Source organism: Balaenoptera acutorostrata, chromosome 2 (genome assembly GCF_949987535.1).
Source record: "Balaenoptera acutorostrata chromosome 2, mBalAcu1.1, whole genome shotgun sequence".
NCBI lineage: Eukaryota > Metazoa > Chordata > Mammalia > Artiodactyla > Balaenopteridae > Balaenoptera > Balaenoptera acutorostrata.
In genome coordinates, this window is record NC_080065.1 from 105,361,563 (window position 1) to 105,388,110 (window position 26,548).

Sequence of the window (26,548 nt, forward strand, 5' to 3'; positions counted from 1 at the left end):
ACAGACCTTTTTTCAACATTTTAAAGATGTTGTTCCAAAATATTCTGGTTTGCATTGTTTCCGATAAAAAGTCAACAACTTTCTTATGGTTATTCCCCTGCATTTAATCTCTCTTTTCTCTGACTGCTTTTAAAATTTTCTCTTTAACAATGATTTTATAAAATTTGAATTATGTGCCTTTGCTTTTCTTTTTCTTGATTAGAATTTTTTGAGCTTCTAGGACATGCAGCCTTATAATTTTGAACAAATTTGGAAAATATTAGCCATTATTTATTCAATTCCTGTAAACCTCCTTCCTGGAACTCTAATAACACTATTGTTAGAGTACTTAGTACCATCCCATATTTCACCAAAGCTAAATATATCTGTATGGATAATTTCTATTGTTATGTCTTTAAGCTCACTGATATGTTTTCTGTGGTGTTTAATCTGCACATAACGTATTTTGGGTTCTAGACATTCTATTTTGTTCCTTTTAATATATGGAATTTCTTCCTCACTATGTTCATGTTTACATCAACCCTTGAATGATCTGGACATTTCCCTTTTCCCAGTGCTGAGGCACCTGAATTAAAGTTCAGGGGTCACCTAGGTAAAGTACAGGGGAATTACTGTTATACATTTGTCACAGTGAAAAATGATCTTTCATCATAGGCCTCTCTTCCAGTCAATGGGTTCATGGTCTGAGAATCAGATCACATCTGGAATCTAGGGGGAAAAACTTGTGGGCAGCTTTTTAATGGGCAGCTTCCCTCTGCCTCCTTATCATTTATTTTTATTTATTTTGATTGTACATATTATGCAAAATGCTTGCTTGCTGCATATTCAGATTTCTGTAAGGACTAACATATCCTGTTAACCATTTCTATATCTCACTGTGAGTCAAGCTTCCTCATCTGCCACACAGATCTTGTTGCTCGTTGTGATCATTGCACTTAACCTTGCTTTTGATTGCTAAGCACTACCATCTCCGCTTTGTTATTTTGAGATGCAATCAAATTAATTGCTATCAGGATTCCCAGTCCTAAAACAGCATCTTTTACTGTCATTCATAGCCTAGAGAGAACAGCCATCCCTGAGCTCCTAAACAATTTTTGTTCCCCTTTCACCAGTTACTTGCTTAGTACTGTCACCTGGCATGTCCTCTAGGCCTTCGCATGAACTACTGTCAGCTGTTTATCCAGCTTTATGTAATATATCCTACCTACCTCTCTTTCGGAATCCTTTTTCCATCATCAGCCCTGATAACTCCGACATTCCTACCTAATTTATTTTGTGTCACTATTTTTTTTTTACATGTTTCTAATAGCTATCCTAGGAGAGAATAGCATGATCTCCCACTGTAGATGCCAGAGTGTTAAATTCTATTTCACAGGACTATCTCCCATATTGATAAACTCCCCCATCCCCAACTTTCTTTTTCGTTCTGTTCCCCCTCATTCAGCATCCTCAACATATACAATCCTGTGCATCTACTCTTGTCTCCTCATGCTATATTGGTACATATTAGCCAAATCCTGCAGCAACGGCAGCACATAGTTTTCCTCATTCCTTAGCAAGCCTAATAGTTCTCCATATGGATGTTCTGGGATTTGTGCTGGTACTATCTTAGATCGGGTTTCCTGAAAATGGGGCTTTTTAATGGGAAAGTTAATGGACAATGCTCTTAGGAAGTTCACCTGGAAGAATGTGAGAAAGGCAGAATCTGGCAGAAGGAGAAGCTGAATCACAATGTACAGTTGACCCTCGAACAATGAGAGAGTTGTTGAACAACCCTCCACACAGTTGAAGATCTGAGTATAACTTATAATTGGCCCTCCTTCTATGTGGTTCCTCCTTATACACAGTTCTGCATCCATGGATTCAGCAACTGCAGATCGTATAGTACTGTAGTACAGTAATGACCTATTTCTGGATCTCAGTGCTGGTTACACAGTATGTTTAGTGTAAGAAAATCCACTGAGTTTTAAATTAACAATAGATGGAAATTAATGCAGCATATTGTAATTCAGTGAGTTTTTTTTATGGGTTAGAGGTTTAGAAAACAGTTTTTAAAAATCTTTATTAAAAGATACTTTTCAGAGCCAATTATTTTCAGAAAAAAAAGTTTTCTTAAATGAAAATAAAGATGAAAAGACAAAACTTTAAATACTCTAAAAAATTTCCCCAGAGTTGGATTTTTTCAGTTTATATAATGCAATCTGCTTAAGCTGATCTATTCTAAACAGTCTTTCACCACTGTGACAGTCCAAAGTTAACAACTTTTATTTATATATGTAAGGTCCTTCCAGGGTACATTTGAATCATCAAAGACAGACAAAGATGTGTTTAATTTCATTTAAGTCTATTTGGTTAAATTTTCTCTCTTTGAACATCAGTAGAGCCATGTGTGATATCTAATGGAAAATATTTCAGATTATTTGCTTAAGCAGATGGTCATGTGTGAGTCTATCGTCTATTATTTATATTTTAAAGTCATTTAATTTTAGAACTATATAATTTTGTTCTCTATTTTCTTCCTTCCTTCTTAGGTGTACACCTAATACATAGATGGATTACAAAAGTATAGGAACTAGAATGTTTATAACATCACTGTTTATAATAGGCCAAAACTGCCAACTACACTATTAATGCTTATCAGCACTAGAATGGATAAATAAACTGTGGTATATGTCCATAATCGTAGTATGTAACAATGAGAATAAAAATCAAAATCCACGTACAACAATATAAATGAAACTCACAGACATATCAATTGAAAGAAGTTCAATTCTTCATGAAATACTCATGAATTCAAAGTTCAATTATTCATGGCTGAATAATATTCTGATGTGTGTGTGTGTGTATCAAAATTTGTTTATCCATTTAGCTGTCAACACTTAGGTTGTTTCCATGTCTTGATTATGAAGTAATGCTGCAATGACCATGACACTGCAGATGTCTCTTCAACATAATGATTTTGTTCTCTTTGGATATACACCCAGAAATGGAATGGCTGGATCATATGGCAGTTCTATTTTTAATTACTTGAGGAACCTCCAAACTGCTTTTCATAGTGACTATATTAAAACACTTCCTGATGTGAAATTCCTATACACTAGCAATGAAAGATCAGAAAGAGAAATTAAGGAAACAATCCCATTTACCATTGCGACAAAAAGAATAAAATACCCAGGAATAAATACCTAAGGAGGCAAAAGACCTGTACTCAGAAAACTATAAGATACTGATGAAAGAAATCAAAAATGACACAAACAGAAGGAGAGATATACCATGTTCTTGGATTGGAAGAATCAATATTGTGATAATAACTATACTACTAAAAGCAATCTACAGATTCAATGCAATCCCTATCAAATTACCAGTGGCATTTTTCACAGAATTAGAACAAAAAATTTTACAATTTGTACGGAAACACAAAAGACCCTGCATAGCCAAAGCAATCTTGAAAAAGAAGAAACGGAACTGGAGGAATCAGACTCCCTGACTTCAGACTATACTACAAAGCTACAGTAATCAAGAGAATATGGTACTGGCACAAAAACAGAAACATAGATCAATGGAACAAGATAGAAAGCCCAGAAATAAACCCACACACCTATGGTCAACTAATCTATGACAAAGGAGGCAAAGATATACAATGGAGAAAAGACAGTGTCTTCAATAAGTGGTGCTGGGAAAACTGGACAGCTACATGTAAAAGAATGAAATTACAACACTCCCTAACACCATACACAAAAATGAACTCAAAATGGATTCGAGACCTAAATGTAAGACCGCACACTATAAAACTCTTAGAGGAAAACATAGGAAGAACACTCTTTGACATAAATCACAGCAAGATCTTTTTTGATCCACCTCCTAGAGTAATGGAAATACAAACAAAAATAAACAAATGGGACCTAACGAAACTTCAAAGCTTTTGCACAGCAAAGGAAACCATAAACAAGACGAAAAGACAACCCTCAGAATGGGAGAAAATATTTGCAAACGAATCAATGGACAAAGGATTAATCTCCAAAATATATAAACAGCTCATGCAGCTCAATATTAAAGAAACAAACAACCCAATCCAAAAATGGGCAGAAGACCTAAATAGACATTTCTCCAAAGAACACATACAGATGGCCAAGAAGCACATGAAAAGATGCTCAACATCACTAATTATTAGAGAAATGCAAATCAAAACTACAATGAGGTATCACCTCACACCAGTTAGAATGGGCATCATCAGAAAATCTACAAACAACAAACGCTGGAGAGGGTGTGGAGAAAAGGGAACCCTCTTGCACTGTTGGTGGGAATGTAAATTGATACAGCCACTATGGAGAACAATATGGAGGTTCCTTAAAAAACTAAAAATAGAATTACCATATGACCCGGCAATCCCACTACTGGGCATATACCCAGAGAAAACCGTAATTCAAAAAGACGCATGCACCCCAATGGTCATTGCAGCACTATTTACAATAGCCAGGTCATGGAAGCAACCCAGATGCCCATCGACAGATGAATGGATAAAGAAGATGTGGCACATATATACAATGGAATATTACTCAGCCATAAACAGAAATGAAATGGAGGTATTTGTAATGAGGTGGATGGAGTTAGAGTCTGTCATACAGAGTGAAGTAAGTCAGAAAGAGAAAAACAAATACAGTATGCTAACACATATATATGGAATCTAAGGGAAAAAAAAAAAGGCCATGAAGAAGCTAGTGGCAAGACAGGAATAAAGACACAGACCTACTAGAGAATGGACTTGAGGATATGGGGAGCGGGTGGGTGAGATGTGACAGGGTGCAGGAGTGTCATGGACATATATACACTACCAAATGTAAAATAGATAGCTAGTGGGAAGCAGCCACATAGCACAGGGAGATCAGCTCGGTGCTTTGTGACCACCTAGAGGGGTGGGATGGGGAGGGTGGGAGGGAGGGAGATGCAAGAGGGAAGAGATATGGGAACATATTGTATATGTATAACTGATTTACTTGGTTATAAAGCAGAAGCTAACACACCATTGTAAGGCAATTATACTTCAATAAAGATGTTAAAAAAAAAAAACCCCAAAAACACGCATGCACCCCAATGTTCATTGCAGCACTCTTTACAATAGCCAGGTCATGGAAGCAACCCAGATGCCCATCAACGGACGAATGCATAAAGAAGATGTGGTACATATATACAATGGAATATTACTCACCCATAAAAAGGAACGAAATTGAGTCATTTGTTGAGACGTGGAGGGATCTAGAGACTGTCATACAGAGTGAAGTAAGTCAGAAAGAGAAAAACAAATATCGTATATTAACGCATGTATGTGGAACCTAGAAAAATGGTACAGATGAGCCGGTTTGCAGGGCAGAAGTTGAGACACAGATGTAGAGAACAGACATATGGACACCAAGGGGGGAAAACTGTGGTGGGGTGGGGATGGTGGTGTGCTGAATTGGGCGATTGGGATTGACATGTATACACTGATTTGTATAAAATTGATGACTAATAAGAACCTGCAGTATAAAAAAACAAACAAAACAACTAATACTAAACTTTCATTGGGTTAACTGTATGGAAGTATGTTAATATAAATGTTTCAGACATTACGTGAAATTTCTAAAAATCTTGTATGTTCTGGTATAATGTCATAATTCATAATTCTAGTTATTACTTTAAAACTTATATCTCAGAAAAAACTAAATTTCCTTATCAATTGCACTATTATGAAGTTTCATCAAATCTTTAACCATGGTCCTTTTGAAGTCTTTTGTCAGTTACAGACACTTCTGGGTGTACTCTGATGCTTTTGCAAATATGTTCCTATAAAAGGGTTTCATCTCCAAGGAATTCATAGAAAAGACTCTGACAAGTACAGGTTTCTGATAACTGACTGTACTGCTGAACTGAATGAATAAGCATTTTCAGAACTCTAATGAAAAACTGATGAACTCATAAAAGTGTTAACAAAAGATCAAGATGAAAAAGAAAATTAATTACATGGGACTGAGTGAACTGATGAGGATGATTATAATTTTAGTGATTTTCTGCTTCAAATTAAAAAAAAAAATCCCCACAAGGACTCAGAGGCAAAGAATATAGAAATCAATTTTCACTGCAAAGTAAAGGAGCTGTTACAGTGGAGGATTACTGGACTGAATGTCAATATTATGACATAGTATGAGTGTGTTTCGTGTTTGGTAATTGCAATCATTGTTGCTTTTGTTGTGGTCATCCATTTACAATGCTTGGTGTCAGTCTATTTATCTCTTGTCAAAATAAAATACAGTGTGCCTGTGTGAAAAAAAAAAAAAAAAAGAGAGGCGAACTCATAGAAACCGAGAGTAGAAAAGTGGTTGCCAGTGGCTGGTGGTGGGGGAAATAGGGAGAGGTTGGTAAAAGTAAAAGGGTATAAATTTTCAGCTATGAGATGAATAAGGCCTGAGGATCTGATGTAAAACGTGGTGACTCTAGTTAATAGCACTGTATAGTGTAATTGAAATTTGCTGAGAGTAGAGCTTAAATGTTCTCCCACACACAGAAAAGGTAAATATGTGAGGTGATGGATATGGTAATTAACTCACTGGGGGAATCATTCCACAATGTATATGTATATCAAATCAGCACGTATGCTTTAAGTATCTTACGATTTTATTTGTCAACTAGACCTCCTTAAGGCTGAGGTGGAAAAAAAGAACAGACACACGGGAGGAAGCCACAGGTGAGTGGGGGAGGAGCCTTCCAGGCAGAGTCCAAAGGTGCTCTAGGTAGAGGCCTAGAGGGTTTTGAGATAAGACGTGAGAGATAACGAAGGCATCAGCCATGCAAAGAGCCAGGGCAGAGGGCCCTGGGCAGAGGGAACAGCGTGAGGTGTGTTCAAGGAACAGAGAGGGTCCAACCAGGAGAGCAGCGTGGGCAGCTCTTGGTGGGGATCCTCCTCTGCCCTCTCCCCTTGGGCGGAAAGACTCGCTCCCTCTCCAGAGTGTCCTCACTGACGGAGCTCCAGCCACATTAAATAACAGTTAGTCTAGTAAGAAAGACAGTAGTTTAATATCCCCAGCAACCGCTCAGTGCCTGGAGCTTAGCAGGTGTCTGTAAGATGAGTGTTTGTTGACTGACTGACTGATGGACTGACTGGTAGATGGCAGGCTACTTCTATCTGACTACAGACAGCCTACGAGGAATAATGTCTGGCTCTAGCTTTACTCTCTGCTCTTGATATTTTCCCTTGTGAGAGCCTATTCCCCTGAGGCAGAAAGCAGCCAAGACACCAGCATATTCCTCCCTTTGAGCGTCCTGCCCGTGGCTGGAGGAAAGGCAGCAGGTGTACGCACTCCTGTGTGGAGTTTCTCTCCTGCCCAAGCGGCAGTCATGACCCCACCTCAGTCCTGCCCTTGTTCCAGGGTTTTCTGCCTTTTCCGGTCCTACCAGCCCTCAAACCGCCAGCTCCTGCCCCTTCCCTGCCTCTTACTGGTGACCAGCTTTTACTGCACAGAGGAGGCAGAAGCCACTGGAGGGAAGCCCACAGCCCCTCTCCCGCCCCCTCCTCTGCGCTCTGCCTCAGTCCCCTCTCCCTCTGGTACCGGAGAGGGACCTCCGGCCCGGGTCCCCATCTCCTCTCTCAGTGCTTAACACACCAGCAACTCTCCCCTCTCCACTGCAACCTTCCACCGCCACACAAACATGGTCTTATTTCTTCTCTTTAAAGGACAACGACCCTCTCCTAGCCCACTTCCCTCCCAGCTGTTGCCCCATTTCTCCTCCCCTTTGCAGCCCCGTCCTCGAAAAGCTGCGTGTAATTCTGTGAGAGAACGAAACCGCCCGCCTCGGCCCGGCACGACGATGACCACTTGCCTGAGGCGTCTCACAACAGGAGGTCCCGACACGGAACACGGTGCTGCCGAGGAAAACTAACCAGCAGGACTCGGGAGGGGCCAGAAGACGGCGGAGACGACCAACCTCGCAGAGCCCTTCGCACTGGAATCCATCTTGGCTGAGAGATGCGCGCGCCACCCGGAAGGACCCTGAGGCCGACTACAGGCCAAGCGAGGTGATGGGCCGGAGGCAACCCGGAAACTAACCCCGTTACCGTGAAGCCCGAGACTGCGAGGCACGTGGCAGAGCAGTCCGCCTGGGTTCCCTAACCCTGCTGCTCTCCGCCCGGGCGCTCCTTCCCAATAAAGCCTCTTGCTGTGTCAGCAATTAAAAAAAAAAAAAAAAAGTCACAAGACCTATATAAATTATTTAGAGTTAAGCATATGTAAAAGTAAATATAACAAACTGAGTATGACCAATTAAACTCTGCCCAACCCAAGGATTAAAAAAAGACTGTTCTTACTTTATGAGAACAGACCCTCTTCTTAAGTAGCAGATCAGAAAGTGAGAGTGAATCAAAGAAACACAGCATTTGAAAAGTCAGCTAGTCCAAGCCTCTTGATCACGCATACAGAAGCTGAAGCCCACATAGGTTGAGTTACTTGGTAAAGGGCCCAATGTCCTGACTCAAGGACTAGCATTTTTCACTAATTCATAAGACACAATCAAACTCAGTACCTTGGAAAGAGATGGGAAAAAATGAAGAAATCAATCATAGAGTTACTCATCTTTAAGTAGAGAAATAGCCATGACAAAATTACAGGTATTGAGGGAAAATTGAAGTGCAGAGTTTAAAATGTCAATAATCCACAGGGAAACGGGAGACTATTTAAAATATTAATATTAAATCCCTATCTAAAAGACATTAAAAGATCTCCAATCAAAATGTTAATTTTAGAATAGATATGGTATGATACAATTTATAAATCAAAAATACTTAGAAGAAACACAATCTGGTTAACAGGTTAAGTCACAAGGCAATTGCAGGAGAAAAAGAGTATCTTTCTCGAAATGTCCATCAATAGGGGAATAATTATATTATGATTTGTCACTAGAAGTAAATAAATAACATTGGCCTAAAAAATGGGATAGACCTACAGCAAAGATTTATACTAAATCTCTATATTAAAGACATCAAAATATCTCCAATCAAAATGTTAATTTTAGAATGGATATGGTATGATATAATTTATAAATAAAAAATCTCTGTAAAGCTATAAATCACATATAAAGCACCTACATATGTAAATTCATGGACCAAAAGTCTTGAAATCAGACAGCTAGTGATCAATAATCTCTACAAAAGGAAATAGTCTTGACAGTGGGGTTGGGGGGTTATGAAGGGAGAATTTTATTGTACTTTTATACATTGTACCCTTTAACATAATTGTTTTTTTAATTAATTTATTGATTTTTGGCTGCTTTGGGTCTTTGTTGCTGCTAGCGGGCATTCTCTAGTTGCAGTGAGCGGGGGCTACTCTTCACTGTGGTGCACGGGCTTCCCATTGCAGTGGCTTCTCTTGTTGCAGAGCACAAGCTCTAGGCATGCAGGCTTCAGTAGTTATGGCACGGGGGCTCAGTAGTTTTGGCATGGGGGTTCTAGAGCGCAGGCTCAGTAGCTGTGGTGCACGGGCTTAGTTGCTCTGCGGCATGTGGGATCTTCCCAGACCAGGGCTCGAACCCATGTCCCCTGCATTTGCAGGCAGATTCTTAACCACTGCGCCACCAGGGAAGCCCAATAATTCAGTTTTTTTATAAAGAGAACATTCCTAATATTATTCCTAATTTTTAAAAATATATAGTTGGATAACACTATGAAAAATTAACTGATATATTTTTTATTATTTCTCTTTGCTCCCTGGATTTTTTTCCCCCATCCAGTCAGCTAGGCACTCTGAGTTCACTGTATTAGGAAGGTAAAGACTCAGCAGAAATGAGGGAGAAAAAAAGAAACTTCTCAGCTTTGGAATGTTAAAAACGGAGGCCACAGTAGAACAGGTGAGAATTCTGTGAACAAAATATAAATCTCATCTCAAATGTAAAAAGTATTCTCTGCACTAGGAGGCAGAAGAGGGAGGGAGGGAAGGACTGAAGGAGGGAGATCAGTGTGGCCAGGGACATGGAAACTGTGCTTGAGGACGACATGCCCAGGAAGAGAATCAGAATCTGGAGGAGATCCAGCCTGCACGTGATCATTGCCTCCAGCCAGCACCCCCATCTCAGGCCTGGGGCAATTCACAGAGTGAGTGGGAGTAAGTCAGGAGGGCCACGCACATAGTCTGTGTGGCAAGGGTTGTGGCCATTCCCTATTTGTGAGAAGTCCCCAGCAGTTTTCAGGCCTCCTTCTGGAAAATGCTGGTGGACGTCCCTAGTGCTTATGTGAAAGCTTGTTCATGAACCCTGAAAGATACAGATGTAGATGACTGATAGATAGATGCATAGATAGATAAATGTAATTAAATGAAACATCCAGGAAAGGTTTGGAAAATGCCCTTTATTGCCTATGATATTTAGACTGTCATATGATGTTAGACTGAGTGCTGGGCCCTTCATCCTCCTTCAGACCACTGGCACTCTGTCTGCTACTACTATCCCGAGGGTCCTTTCTTCTCCCTGGAAGGGATAAAACAAATGAGGCAGAACAGGAAGAGACAAGAAGCACTATAAGCTCTGCTGGTCGGGGTTACCCTCCAGCGTTGCCTTAAAGCTCAGAGCCACACACACCACAGTGAGCTTGGCTCCAGATCAACTACCGCACAACGAAGCTTCTGGAACATTTCCATATCTCGGGGGACCTCATTTCCACCTGACTCCCTTTCACATTTCCCTTTGTCCCAGAAGGCTAGGTACACTGGTCAGGGTGAGATCTCAGCTCAGGCCACAGGCTCTCAGACCTCAAACTTCTGGTCCTGCGGGGCCCCCTGTCCTCTCTTCAGACCACCCCTGGCTCTCTCTGCCGAGAAGGAGCTGCTGGCAGTACGTCCTCTTAAGAGCTGAGGTCCATCATGCAGACCCTGAGAAAACTCCTAGTCAAAACGCTCCACATTCTTGTTTAAGTCAACAGAGGTCAATTCCTTTGGAAGTGCTGGGTGTGTCCCAAGTTGATGCAACTGCAGAGCCATTAGATAAACCAGCACATCTCTGCGGCCCCTTCCCTTACACTCCTCGGGGCCCTCGTGACATAGGCTCAGAAGACTGTGCCAGCCTCAAGCCTTACCTCTTCCAACAGAAGGCCACACCGTCTTCTAGGATCTTGTCCCATGAATCTCAGTTGCTGTGTGGAAATCAAAAGAGAGAAAAACACTTCTTCGCTAAAGAGAATTTCCTGTGGAAGCTGAAAAGCTCAGGATCAATTCCCACTTACAGTCATGACTTTATTATTACATGACTGGGCCAGAAGCACGGGAGCCGGTTATCTCCCCTTCAGTTCCCCCTGAGGTGCTAAAGCCCCCAACTCTCCCTTATGGAAGCATGAGTCTGGGGTGGAGAGATGGGACTGGCTCGGAGAAGGTACAGCTCCCTCCGCAGCCCCAGCCCCTGCTCACTTCCTGTCCTTCGGAGAATGTAACACGCAGCCTGGACATTGGCTCCACGGTCTCCTCGGGCTGAGGTCTTCCCCCGTGGGCTGCTCCTCCTCATTCTCCTTTGCTCCTTGCTTCTCCTCCTCCTCTCCTCCTCCTCCGCCTCCTCCTCGGTGGTGCTCTCGGATTCCACATCGCCCATCATCTGGGCCATGGTGAGATGAAAGACATGGCAGCTGAAGCCCTCCTGGACGCCGTACCGCACGTGCTGCCGGAGGATCTCCAAGGTGGGGAACACCCGGCAGCAGGCCATGCACCTGAAGCCGGCCTCCATGGTCACCAGCCAGTCCGGTGTCTTGGCCCTGGGTCTCTCCTGGACTGCAGCTGACCCTGATGGGCTGTATGGCTCTGCCCTTTCCTCACACTCTTTCTCCGCCCCAGTGGGCTCACTGTCAGACAGGCGGTTTCTGGTGGACACAGCAGAGCGGGGAGAACCTACCCGCACATCCTCAGGAAGGGTCACTTCTTCTATCCTCAGCCGCTTTTCTAGCAACCCCAAGGGTTTCTCTGTCTCCCAGGAGACAGCTACACCCTTGATCGTTTTCACCCGCATGTAGTATATTTTCATGCCTCTTTCCTCTTTGTTTGTATACAGAGAGGTCTTACTGAATGAAGGGGATGAGAAGGCGACACACTGTGGTGGGGGAGCGGTCTCCCCTTCTTCCTGAACCCGGGCTAGGGGTGCTCTAGGCCGGGGAGTGTCTCGATGTAATCTCCAGATTCCTGGGAAAGGAAATTAAAAACATAATAACATGCTCGGGCCATGCTGGAAGCTGAGGGAGCAGGTGTGGTAGATGAGAGAGGGACATTTGCATGAGGTAGCTGTGTCATGAGCTTGGTGTCTGTTGGCCGTAGGATGGAGTGGTGTATCTGGTGTCATCTGTGGGCTTTTCATCTGCGTGTGGGGGGATACTGGAGCGGTGGCTATATACAGGGGTGTGGAGTATGGTGGTGAGGGCTGTGGTATGTGAGGGATGTGGGAGGATGCGTGTACTACGAGGAGTGTGAGTTTGGGAATATCGGTGGTGCATTACTTGTGGAATGGGGGTGTAGGAGAGGAGCACTGTGGATCACGTGCTTGGGGTTTACGTGTGCACTGAGAATGGCTGTGCCTGGAGAGCGGATGTATGTGTGAGCTGGGTGGACCTCAGCTGGATGGTCCTGCTCTCAGGCTGGAGGTCTATGATGAAGAACTCTGTCCTTCTCAGGAAGCAAAGGCAAAGGCAAACCCTACATTTTCCTCTGAAGATGCTTAATCTGGTCCCTCTGCCCTCCACCTCAAGCCCAGACCTTTCCGGCCCCTGCTCCTTAACTTCCCCACCATGGTGGTACCAGGATTCACACGCCCCCAGACTCAGCTGAGATCCACGCCCTCGTACAGCTCAGCCATCCTGCTCAGGCTCCTCCACAGAGCCCTCAGCGCCTCTGATGACCCTGGGTTTCCTCTCAGCCTCCCTGGGATCTGTGTGCCTCCTGCCTCCCAGCCAAGCAGCACCTCACCTGAGGAGCCCCGCGCCCTTACCACCACGGATGAGCTTGCGTGGAGAAGAAGCACAGAAGTATTCAGAGGCAGAGGGGACCTCCCCTGCCCCTGGGCTGCAGCCTTGGGCCACCACAGGGGATCCAAGCCGAGCGGGATCCTCTTGTGACTTCGAGATTCCTGAGGGAGGAATGAAAGGCTCAGGGTGGGTTCCTCAATCCTCTGTCCACAAATATTTACTGACGGTCTGACATGTGTCAGGTGCAGTGAATACACACAGTTGAGAGTGTGGCTCCCAGTGGATACTCCAGTATTTAATTAAAATCAATACTTATTCTGTCAGTGTCTTGTGGGTAATGTGGGCCTAGGTGGTGACTGTGAGTATGTGTGAAGAGTGAGTGATGTCTATCACTTAAGTCTGTGGTAAGTGTGGGGTTGGCGTGGGGAGCACAGTGCAGATGTGTGTATCTGTATCTGTGGCCTCTGTGTGCATGATTTCTGTTCACAAGTCAGGAATTCTGGGACATGTAACTTTTCCTCATCACACGGTGTGGCTTGTATTTATGGTGTGTGTTCATTCATTCATTCACCAAGGTTCAGTAAGCAGCTACTCCTATGTATCCGGCACTCTTCCATTGTTCTAGTCTCTGGTAAGGCTGCACATTCTAGTAGAGGAAGACAAACACTAAACAACAATACAATCAATATATAACACATCAGCTGGCGGTAAGTATATAAGGGTTGCCAGACTTAGCAAACAAAAATACAGGGCACCCGGTTAAATTTCAATTTCAGATAAACCCAGAATAATTTTGTAGTGTAAGTATTCCCATGCAGTATTTGGTCTTACTTATTTTTCGTGTAAGTATGGCCCATACAATATTTGGGACATACTCATACTGAAAAATTACTTGTTGTTTATCTGGAATTCAAATTTAACTGGACAGCCCATATTTTATCTGGCAACCCTGACATGGGTTAGTGAGACTGTGCTTTACTGTGGTTTGTACAAAGCGGGTCTGGCATCACTAAAGAATGTGTTAGAAGTGTGGTGTGTATGACATGTGACTGGTTCTTACAGAGGTATTTAGAGATAGCTGAAGTTAGCTGTGTTTGCGAGAGTTGAGGAGATACATATATATATAGTGTGTGTGTCATATATATATAGTGTGTGTGTCTATATACATATCTCATCTCCAGCGTTTGGTGTTGGAGGAGAGGATTGTGACACAGGTGGGTTGTATGAGAACGTAGTACAGGAGTGATGCGTGTATATACCTACATGTGCTGTGTGTGGTTTAATAAGGAAGTTATATGTGGGGTGTGTGATATATTTGCTGTATCAGAGTGTACATGGGTGTATGAGTTACTGCCTCATAAAACACCCCTAACAAGAATTCTGTACACACTCTTACATACACCGAGTGTCACCCAGCTCCAGGCAGGGTGACAAGAACTTTACCATGCAGACTTTATATCTGATGAGCACTCTACCCCCATTCATCCCGCTCTTCTCTCCACTACCACACACACACACACACACACTCACACTCACACACACACACACTGGAACATAGAGAAAAATATTCTGAATGGTGAGACAGGGGCAGTCATTGCCTTCCCCAGCCTGTCCCAGCCACTGCCTGAAAATCTGCCTGCTGTCTAGACCTCCACTCCCAGGGCCCATCCTAGTCTCCAGGACCCTAGGCCTGGTAGGAGCTACTGGGCTCTAATCTGGGGCAGAGGCCTCCAGCTGGAAGTCTGGGGTAGGCTCCACTCTGCCCCACTTCCTCACGTGACCACCCCTCTCCCAGGGCAAGCTACTCGCCTACGTTTAAGGCACGCAGGCACCACGTGGCCCGTGGCTCTCAGAGCTCCCCGCAGGACCCTGAGGACATCTCTCACCCCCGCCCATGCGGGCTCAGTCTCTGGAAAGCCCTTCCCTTCCCTTGATCTCCTTTGAGAAATTCTTCCTGTCGAAGGAATAAAACCTCCTTGCTTTCAATGACACCATCCCTAGACAAACAATCTCCTTTCGAACTGCATTCCACTTCTCAAGATACTTTTCAACAAGGCCTTCAACTCATGGGGCTTCTCTTTCCACTTTGGGAAAAGGGGCCAAGCAGCTCATGGGTCTCTCTCAGCATCCTTGCATCCTTCACACCCCCCACCTCGTGACCCCAGGGGAAGATCAAAGAGAATAAGAGAGAACTCGGGGACTGAGAAAAGCTGCACCTCTAGGTCTGTGCAAGCAGGATGCAGCCTGCTGTGAGTCCGACAAAGCTCCAGGCCCGGCAGCCCCAGGAGAGGGTCCTCAGACCAGCGGAGCTGACCTCCCATCTCCCAGGGGCACCTGGCTGTTCTGTGCCGTCTCACACCACAGGGACCCTCTGCGTGGATACGGCAGCATCAGTGAGACAAGGTCTCTCGCACCCTGCTTCACAGGTGACACGTTCTCAGTACCCCCCTTCCTAGAGAAGGCTCAGTTTGGCAGAAACCCATGTTCCCCCACAAGTTGCCCCCCACATACCTCCTCCCTTCTCGGCAGTTTCCTGGGACTCTTCACTTTCCAGATGTTTCCTCTTTTGTCGCCGTCTCATCGTACCAACTGGAAGATTCCCTTAGAAGATGCCTCACGTCCAACTCCTCCTCTTCCCTACAGGTTGGCCCTTCTTGGCTTTTGGGAAATCCGTTGAAATGATTCAATACAAATAAAAATAGTCAAGTCTCCTAAATGGCTGAACAACTTGGACCACTTAGTGAACAAGCAGTACTGCTTAGTGCTCACCAGGGCTGTTAAGTTTCAAAGGTTGCCAGGCCTACAGCAGAATTCTCTAACCTCAGTGATGACATCAGAGCATTCTGTGGACCTAGGTTCAACAGTCTCTGCAACAGCACAGACCCCATTTTCAAGAACAACTCCTTTTTCCCAGCAGAACCTTTCCCATGAATTCAACTCTCACATCTTTCAAATGTGGCAGGATACTTTGAGATGTTAATCTTTTCCTGTTCATTTTTTTCCTTTTCTTCCTTTATTTCACGTTTTCCCTTCTGCATTCAAGTGGGTAGCAGACCCTATGTTCACTGGCCAGTGGAAGAGCCCGGCAGGGCATAGCAGAAATAGCATGCTGATCATCTTGGCTTTTATTTCTAAAATCCCAAACTCCATGGAAAAGAGAGGATACTTGAGCAGAAACATAACAGAAGCAGGTTTTTGAAATTAGGTACTGTCTTGTTTCCCTACTGGAGTGTTGAAATGTGCTAATTAAGTCAGAGAGAGATGTCTGTAAATCCTGGAGGAGAAAAGGCCTCTCAAGTGTGGCTGGAGGGGTAAATGGAGCAAAAATTCCAAAAGGAGATGGCTGTAGTGTGCATACAAGCAGAATCATGGCAACCTGTCCCACGCATGGCACAGGAGCCACCAAACCTAAAGGAGGCACGGCCCCCGAGCTGATGGGCATCTACACTTACAACTGTGGGCTCCAGTCCACAATGATCATCCTTCCACCCACTCCCTCAAAACCTTGGCCCTGTATGACTTCCAAATAGGGATGGCGGAAATCCAAACAGGACACCAGCAGGATCAAGGCTTCAAATACAAATTACATGGAGTTATAAAAAAATTTTCGTACTATTTCTTGCACACCTCTGCTTGTGGGCTGTAATTTATACCAGTTATAAGTGGCAATGCATCTGGATCCTCCTGATTCCACTCTAGAATTAGAGACACCTCATTTTGAGGTAGTGGCCAGGATGATCCAGTGGGAAGATTGGTGCACGGGATGAGGTAGCCTCCCAGAAGTCACTGCTTTCATTAGAAATACCACATGGACTGAGGCGGGTCCCAATTTGAAAAGGCACTGCAGAATGACTTAAAGTTTCAGGCACCGAGAGAGTGAAGAGAGGACAACTTCAGCCTTGTGAGGGTTTGCTGATGAGATTCAATCTTCCTGCTTCTTGGAAAATCTCTAGAAAAGAAGGGACAAGGAGGATTTTTTTTCTTAATTTTTTTGTGGTAGAAATTTTCAAACATACACAAAGTAAAGAGAATGATATAAAAGGAATGCAGCACCATTTACCCATCACCCAGTTTCAACAATTATCAAAAGTCTGCCATTCTTCTTCTGCTACACACACACACACACACAAACACACTCACTCACTTGCACACTTTCATTTCTTTGTGTATTTATTTTGGTTTAGGAGTTTGGGGAGGGTGGGGGAAGTGCTGTTTTTTATTGTAAATCTCAAGACATTATGTCATTTCTCCTTACATGCCACAGTATTTACCTCCAACAGATAAAAACTTGTTTCTAACATAACATCATTCTCTCGCCCAACAAATTTAATCATCATTTCTTTTACCACAATAACTAAGCCATACTCAATTGCCTCCAAATGTGTTTAAATGTCTCTTTTATACATGATCTATTGAAATCAAGATCTAAAGAAGGTCCACGCCTTGCAATATGTCCATGTGTCTTTTAGTCTACAACAGTTCTCCCTCCCTTTGATTTGGCACCGATTTATTGAAGAAACTAAGTAATTTATCCTGTAGAATTTTCCACAGGAGTCTGTTGATTGTATTCCTGTGATGTCATTTAAGATGTTCCCTATTACCTCGATTTCCTTATAAACAGGTAGTTATAGCTAGAGAATTAATTAGATTTAGATTCGATTTCATGTTACTACAAGATTATTTTATAAGTGATGCTGTGTACCTTCCTATTGCTTTGCAACAGTAAGTACAAAAAGTTGTCCGGTTTTTAATGAAGTTAAGATTGATCAGTGAGCTCAGGTACTGTCAGCTTGGTCCCTCCATCCATAATGATGAGGAACCACAATGCTCCTCACCAACCATTCAACAAAGAGTATTAACAACCGGTGATAATCACCACTTCCTTAGGAGCTGAACTTTCATTAGAAGTTCTAATGCCGTCATTCCAAGGAGGATGATTCTTAAGGCATCTTTCTTAGACCCTGAATTTCTGAAAGAAATGAACCTCTCCTCAGAAAAGGAAAGATGATTCCAAACGTACCAGCTCAGGTTCTCCAACCTAGAGCCAATGGGTTCATCACAGCAAGCCCCAGCTAGGTTGGGACATACTTTTGTCATTCCTTCATTTCTCTGTCCATTCTTCATTATAGAAACCGTTATTTAGCCCCTACTATGTGCCAGGCTCTCTAGATTCTGTACTTGAACATTTAAGAACAAAAAAGATGCAAAGAGTTTCTCTCAAGGAGCTTAATTCTAGAGGAGAAGATAGACCATTTTTTTTAAATAAGTAAAATACCTAGTAGGTTAGATATTTGCAAGTACCATGATGAAAAAGAAAACAAGCAACTGGATATGGGACTATAGGAAATAGGGCAATTTCTATGCTGAATGGGAGATCATGGAAGGCTTCACTAAAAGGGCCTCATCTCAGTAGTACCTGAGGGCAATAAGGGAGCTTAGAGCCAAGGTTACATTTTTCAGGCAAAAAGAGACTGGAGTCTGGGTCAGGGGTTGCCTGGCCTGTTTGAATACCAGGAAGAAAGCCAGTGTGGCTGAGGGAGGGAGAGAGTGGTAAGAGGGGAAGTCAGAGGGATAATGAGGAACCAAATTATATAGGGTTTTAGAGGCTACTGCTCAAACTTTGGCTTTTACTCTGAGTGACATGGGAAGCTTGGAGAGTTTTAAATGAGAAATTACATGTTAAAAGATCACTCTAATTGCTTTGTTAAGAACAGACTTTTGGGAGGCAAGGTCAGAATCAGAGAGAACAGTGGGCCTATTGCAATAAACCAGGAAAGAGATGAACCATAAAAGGAAAAATAGGTAAACTAGACATTATCAAAACTAAAATCATTTGCTACGTGAAAGATTCTTTTAAGAGTATAAGAAGTCAAGCTAGAGACTGGGAGAAAATATTTACAAACTACATAGCCAACAAAGAAGTAAGTCTATAACATATAAAGAACAGACATATGGACACCAAGGGGGGAAAACTGCGGTGGGGTGGGAATGGTGGTGTGCTGAATTGGGCGATTGGGATTGACATGTATACACTGATGTGTATAAAACTGATGCCTAATAAGAACCTGCAGTATAAAAAAACAAACAAAACAACTAATACTAAACTTTCATTGGGTTATTTGTATGGAAATATGTTAATATAAATGTTTCAGACATTACATGAAATTTCTAAAAATCTTATATTTGTATTTGTATGGAAATATGTATGGAAATATGTTAATATAAATGTTTCAGACATTACAGGAAACGTCTAAAAATCTTATATGTTCTGGTATAATGTTATAAGTAATAATCCTAGTTATTACTTTAAAATATTATCTCAGAAATAACTAATTTTCTTGTCAACTGCATTATTATGAACTTTCATCAAATCTTTAACCATGGTCATTTTTAAGTCTTTTGTCATTTACAGACAGTTCTGGGTGTACTCTGATGATTTTGCAAATATGTTCCTATAAAAGGGTTTCATCTTCAAGAAATTCATGGAAAAGACTCTGACAAGTACAGGTTTCTGGTAACTGACTGTACTGCTGAACTGAATGAATAAGCATTTTCAGAACTCTAATGAAAAACTGATGAACTCATAAAAGTGCTAACAAAAGATCAAGATGAAAAAAAAAAGAAATTAATTACATGGGACTGAGTGAACTGATGTGGATGAGTATAATTTTTGTGACTTTCTGTCTGAATTAAAAAAAAAAATCCCACAAGGACTCAGAGGAAAAGAATATACAAATCAATTTTCACAGCAAAGTAAAGGAGCTGTTACAGTGGAGGATTACTGGACTGAATGTCAATATTATGACATAGTATAAGTGTGTTTCATGTTTGGTAATTGCAATCATTGTTGCTTTTGTTGTGGTCATCCATGTACAATGCTTGGTGTCAGTCTATTTATCTCTTGTAAAAATAAAATACAGTGTGTGTGTGTGGGAAAAAAAAAAAAAAAGGGTTTCATCTTCAAGAAATTCATGGAAAAGACTCTGACAACTACAGGTTTCTGGTAACTGACTGTACTGCTGAACTGAATGAATAAGCATTTTCAGAACTCTAATGAAAAACTGATGAACTCATAAAAGTGCTAAGAAAAGATCAAGATAAAAAAGAAATTAATTACATGGGACTGAGTGAACTGATGAGGATGAGTATAATTTTTGTGACTATCTGTCTGAATTAAAAAAAAAATCCCACAAGGACTCAGAGGCAAAGAATATACAAATCAATTTTCACTGCAAAGTAAAGGAGCTGTTACAGTGGAGGATTACTGGACTGAATGTCAATATTATGACATAGTATGAGTGTGTTTCATGTTTGGTAATTGCAATCATTGTTGCTTTTGTTGTGGTCATCCATGTACAATGCTTGGTGTCAGTCTATTTATCTCTTGTAAAAATAAAATACAGTGTGTGTGTGTGGAAAAAAAAAAAAAAAGAAAAGAAACTAAAAATGCAACTACCATATGACCCAGCAATCCCACTACTGGGCATATACCCTGAGAAAACCATAATTCAGAAAGACAAATGTAGCACAATGTTTATTGCAGCACTGTTTACAATAGCCAGGACATGGAAGCAACCTAAGTGCCCTTCGACAGATGAATGGATAAAGAAGATGTGGCACATATATATAATGGAATATTACTCAGCCATAAAAAGAAACGAAATTGAGTTATTTTTACTGAGGTGGATGGACCTAGAGTCTGTCATACAGAGTGAAGTAAGTCAGAAAGAGAAAAACAAATACCGTATGCTAACACATTTATATGGAATCTAAAAAGAAAAAAAAATTGGTTCTGAAGAATCTAGCGGCAGGAGAGGAATAAAGATGCAGATGTAGAGAATGGACTTGAGGACATGGGGAGGGGGAAGGGTAGGCTGGGACGAAGTTAGAGAGTGGCATGGACTTATATACACTACCAAATATAAAATAGATAGCTAGTGGGAAGCAGCCACATAGCACAGGGAGATCAGCTTGGTGCTTTGTGACCACCTAGAAGGCTGGGATAGGGAGGGTGGGAGGGAGACACAAGAGGGAGGGGATATGGGGATATATGTATACGTATAGCTGATTCACTTTGTTATACAGCAGCAACTAACACAACAATCAAAAGCAATTATACTCCAATAAAGATGTTAAAAAAAAAAAAAAAAAAGAAATCATGATACAGTAAAAAAAACAAAAAAAAAAGTTAGGGCCTAGGAAGGAAGCCTTGAGCCAGGCAGACCTGGGTGTCTATCCCAGCTCCACCACTTTCTATGTGACCATGAGCAAGTTATTTAGGAGACCTGAACCTAGATTTTCCTAAATTAAATGTAGAGCTGTTACGCATAGTAGAAATAATGGGATAGCCTGCTTATAGGTACTCGACAACTTTAAGCTGTTATTATTGTTGGTGGTGGTATTTAAACTGCTCGACACAAACCATCAATGTAGTACAAATGATCAGGCCAAAAAGTGTCACCCTGGTCAACTGTATTAACAAAAATAATCTGTAAAAAACTTATAAAAGGCTGATTGCATGTCCTTTTAGTATTTTACTGGAGCACTGCTAACAGCCTCACCCCAAAATTACTTAACTCTATAGGGAGATATACTCTGTCTTGTTACTTACTATTAATTAAGCCCAGACTCTGTGACATAAGATGTTAATTTGTGTCACATTTTCATTTTATATCTGTCTGAGAGTCATGCCTTTAATTTTCTGAAGATTATATTCTGACAACAACTTGAATGATGGGTTGAGCCAAAAAGATATGGTTGGTTGGGTTTTCAGAAATGCTATGTAGACAGGCACCAATTTAGCTGAGAATAAAAAACAGAAAATAGCTTCTTTTCGGCCAGAACCTCCATCTTCCAGTAATTCGCCAAAATGACCAACACAAAGAGAAAGAGGAGGGGCACCCGCTACATGTTCTCTAGGCCTTTTAGAAAACATGGAGCTGCTCCTTTGGCCACATACATGCAAATCTACAAGAAAGGTGATATTGTAGATATCAAGGGAACGGGCACTGTTCAAAAAGGAATGCCCCACAAATGTTGCCATGGCGAAACTGGGAGAGTCTACAATGTTACCCAGCATGCTGTTGGCATCATTGTAAACATACAAGCTAAGGGCAAGATTCTTGCCAAGAGAATTAATGTGCGTATCGAGCATGTTACGCACTCTAAGAGCTGAGATAGCTTCCTGAAACGAGTGAAGGAAAATGATCAGAAAAAGAAGGAAGCCAAAGAGAAAGGTACTTGGGTTCAGCTGAAGCGCCAGCCTGCTCCCCCAGGGAAGCACACTTCGTGAGAACCAATGGAAAGAAGCCTGAACTGCTGGAGCCCATTCCCTATGAATTCATGGCATGATGGGGGTAAAGAAAATAAAAGACCTGGACTGTAAAAAAAAAAAAAAAAAAACAGAAAATAAAAAACAAGGTACGGAGGCATCTTATTTTCAATTAAAAGTTACCACTGCTTTTTTAAAAAAAACTTTCTAAGTTTTATCTCATATCCATAATATTAACCAAAAGAATGCTAGGATGGAACATAATTATAGGATACAGTGAAGAGGGTTAACGAAACAATGTACCTCTAACTACATTATCCATACCTTGGTTTGGAAATGGATTCTATTTCCTTCCTTCCACATCTCAGTTTGTAGAGTTTGTCCTGGATATACTGGTTTTGCAAAACGAACCTTTAAAAAAAATGTGTTTTAGGGTTAAGAATGTTTTAATATGAAACTTTTCCACTTTGCAGGGGGGTGGTATTTGGGGGGAAGGTTGGAGAGCATAAAAGGAAGAAACAGAGACTGGACTATACTTAAATTCATAAAAATAGTAGTATGATAAAATTAGTAGAGATATAGTTAGTAAAAGTTAATTCTTTGTCTTTCAAAATATAGAATCAATAAATAGTTTAATCTTGACAAATCAAAACACAGAAGAATAATCATATTAAGTAGAGTTATATAGGTAACCACCAAAACAACTTAAGAGAAGCAGTTAAAAGTAGCACTAGGGGCTTCCCTGGTGGCGCAGTGGTTGAGAGTCTGCCTGCCAATGCAGGGGACACGGGTTCGAACCCTGGTCTGGGAGGATCCCACATGCCGTGGAGCAACTGGGCCCGTAAGCCACAACTGCTGAGCCTGTGCGTCTGGAGCCTGTGCTCCGCAGCGGGAGAGGCCGCGACAGTGAGAGGCCCGCGCACCGCGATGAAGAGTGGCCCCCACTTGCCGTAACTGGAGAAAGCCCTCGCACAGAAACGAAAACCCAACACAGCCATAAATAAATTAATTAATTTAATTAATTAATTAAAAAAAAGCACTAATTAAGTCTGAGGAATAAGACCTGGGGTTGTTGTATAGGACAGAATAATTACATTTTTTATTTCCTAATTTTCTATACTATTTTATTTGCTCTGTGTATATATTATTCGCTGGTTTTTAAAATAATTATAATAATAACTATAAAATAGTTATAATAATGAGAATAATCAGTGTTATCAAAGGCAAGACATCAGAAAATAAATTTCCACTGCTGCATGGAGCACAAACTGATAAAAGCTTTTGGAGCTATTTGACACTGCCTTAAAGTTTTGTTTTGTTTTGTTTTAAGTGTATGTCTTTCGATTTATGCAAAACTGTGCAGAGTCAGTTTTCTTTGCAATTTATAATGGATGAAAACTTGAAGCTAACTTAAAAGTGCAAAACTAGGGCTTCCCTGGTGGTGCAGTGGTTAAGAATCCGCCTGCCAATGCAGGGGACACGGGTTCGAGCCCTGGTCCAGGAAGATCCCACATGCTGCGGAGCAACTAAGCCCGTGTGCCACAACTACTGAGCCTGTGCTCTAGAGCCCACGAGCCACAACTACTGAGCCCGCGTGCTATAACTACTGAAGCCCGCACACCTAGAGCCTGTGCTCCGCAGCAAGAGAAGCCACCGCAATGAGAAGCCCGCACACCACAATGAAGAGTAGCCCCCACTCGCCACAACTAGAGAAAGCCTGCGCGCAGCAAGGAAGACTCAATACAGCCAAAAAATAAAGAAATTTACAGTGACCACAAAAAAAAAAGTGCAAAACTAAAATCAATATGCAACCAACATACTGATATAGGTGCATGTTTATTAGAGTTCAAATGCAGCCACTTAACATTTTCAATTAAATTAAGGCAAATTATAAAACTGTAAAACATGAATAAATAAATTTTTAAAGGTAAATCTTGAGTTTGTTAAGGCATATATGCTGATATATGTATGCTCCTAATTAATTTACAAAACAATCAAATCAATCTGTTAAAAGTATAACTGTATATAATATCCTTCATGATGCAAGTGTAATAGAGGCATTTAGAGCTACAAAAAGAGAACTTGCGGATTGCCAAGTCAATGAAATAATAAAAATAAGAACTTCGGTATAGTACCTATTTTTAAGTGAAGTCACTAAGACTCCTCTAAAACTAAAAAGGAACAAGTAGTTAAATTATTAATAATTTACACATACCTTAATTGCTTTGAATCTTGACACATCATTATCTGCAAACTGCTGTAAAACATGCCTGGCAGAAAATCCAAATGTACATAATCCATGTAATATGGGCTTGTCAAAACCTAAAAATGAGAGAGAGAATTTAGTTAGATAAAGGCACATTTCATGTTTAAAAACCAAGAACAGTTCATTCAGGACTTCAAAAATACATTTTTAAACTGCATTAGCCTGACTCATACCACCTATCTTAACACATTATTGACCAGGGGGATTTTTGCAGAAACTAACGCCTATGGCGTTAATACATCTCCAGTCAATAATGTGTTAAGAAACATGGAAAATATTTTATAAATAATACTTCCTGGGAAAAAAATTATGAAATAAACAAAAAAAGAAAAAAAAAAGGAAGGAATGTCAGAGATCTGGGGACACAAATAATTATTTTGTTTCGCTTTGGTTGTAACCACGAAATCATCCACAGTGATTTCAATATCCATGTATGTAGATGATCCTTCTTCAACCTTTCAGTTCTTTGCTCTCCCCTCCAATGGCCTTGACCTTCATGATAACTCAGACACCCATCCCCATGGTCCCATCCTAGACCTTGCACTAGCAGGAGCTACCTTCCACCATAATCTGAATTTCACGTACACCATTTTCTGAACACTACTTCCCACCTTTCCATGTCTTTTGCATAAACATATTAGGAGAGGGCTATTTTTAAAATGTTACTCAAACTTCCAGTCATAAGTAGCGACGGCTTTAAGTATTATTTAGATAACTGAGCTAATATTTTCATTGGCTCACATTATTAGCAACTCACCTGCTAAGTTAGCAAAGTCAGGATCAATGTGTAAGGGATTCCAGTCTCCACTGAGGCGGTACAAAGCAGCCTGTGGAGAAAGAATTATAAAAGAAACTAGCACCCAGTGCCTTCTTAGAATACATTAAAATAAAAACAGGAAATATGGCTGATTATTGCATAAGAAATGCATTATAATGTACCTCATAGTAGCTTTGATTAAAAAATAACTATTTCTAACAAAAAAAGATTAAGTGTAAATCAAATGCTTTTTGTAACACCTGCCACTGAGATCATAAGGCGTGAGGACTGTCAAATAATAGGAAGGGGAACCAAGAACTACATCTGGGAACAACACTGGTTACCACTGCCGAAGGAGAAATTCACAAAAAGGAATCCATCAATCTACTCTCGTTAAAACACAATGAAGGGCTTCCCTAGTGGCGCACTGGTTAAGAATCCGCCTGCCAATGCAGGGGACACGGGTTTGATCCTTGGTCCGGGAAGATCTCACATGCCGTGGAGCAACTAAGCCCGTGCGCCACAGCTACTGAGCTTGAGCTCTAGAGCCCGCGAGCCACAACTACTGAAGCCCAAGCACCCCAACTACTGAAGCCCACATGCCCTAGAGCCCACGCTCCTCAACAAAGGGAAGCCACCACAATGAGAAGTCTGTGCACCACAACGAACAGTAGCCCCCGCTCGCCGCAACTAGAGAAAGCCCGCGCACAGCAACAAAGACCCAATGCAGCCAAAAATTGTTAATTAATTAATTAATTTTTTAACAATAAAATAAAATAAACAAACATTTTTTTAAAAAACACAATGAAGATAAGGTGTAAATGTTTATAGCCTCTTCTAACCAAGCAAAATTTATGCCAACTTTCTTAATGGGGTGTTTTAAATTGAAGCCTGTAACCCAATACTAGACATATAAACATCACACACTTCTCACAAACTTTCATTCTACTGGGTATACTAAATCCTGAGATCAGCTCATCCTGCAAAAAAACAGACTAATAACTTGCCATTAAGATTATATTCCTGCTTACTCCAGATCTTCACATCACTTCTGTACTTAGATAAGGCACAATTAGCAGAAAGATATAGATAACAATAGGAAAAAAGTCACCATACTTCCCAGCATTTAAATTGTGCGTTGGTCAAATGAGAGAGTACTTTTCAGTACTGAAGGGAAGAAATTCACAAAAGAGCTAACAGTAAGTATTTAATGTATCTGTGTATTAACTTTGGGTCTGCCTCTAGACTTCTCTCTTATCAATTGCTAGGTTAAGCTTTCCAAGACTATTAAGATGTTGTGTA

The 26,548-nt window shown here is 41.5% G+C and overlaps 1 protein-coding gene and 2 pseudogenes across 1 annotated transcript in view; 1 reads left to right on the forward strand and 2 right to left on the reverse strand.

Moving 5' to 3' along the window:
- Window positions 1-11,392: 11,392 nt before the first annotated feature.
- Window positions 11,393-16,384, reverse strand: LOC130707072 (protein FAM170A-like; annotated as a pseudogene).
- A 5,434-nt stretch (window positions 16,385-21,818) lies between these two features.
- On the forward strand, window positions 21,819-22,303 carry LOC130707070 (60S ribosomal protein L21-like; annotated as a pseudogene).
- A 229-nt stretch (window positions 22,304-22,532) lies between these two features.
- The window catches only part of LOC130707165 (peroxisomal multifunctional enzyme type 2-like), a 49,635-nt gene continuing 45,619 nt past the window's right edge, over window positions 22,533-26,548 (reverse strand). The window contains exons 16-18 of the mRNA XM_057540383.1: window positions 25,247-25,316; window positions 24,439-24,545; window positions 22,533-22,634 (exon numbers count right to left, since the gene is read on the reverse strand). Coding sequence (XP_057396366.1) covers window positions 22,533-22,634; window positions 24,439-24,545; window positions 25,247-25,316 — 279 coding nt within the window. The remainder of the gene's footprint in view (window positions 22,635-24,438; window positions 24,546-25,246; window positions 25,317-26,548) is intronic.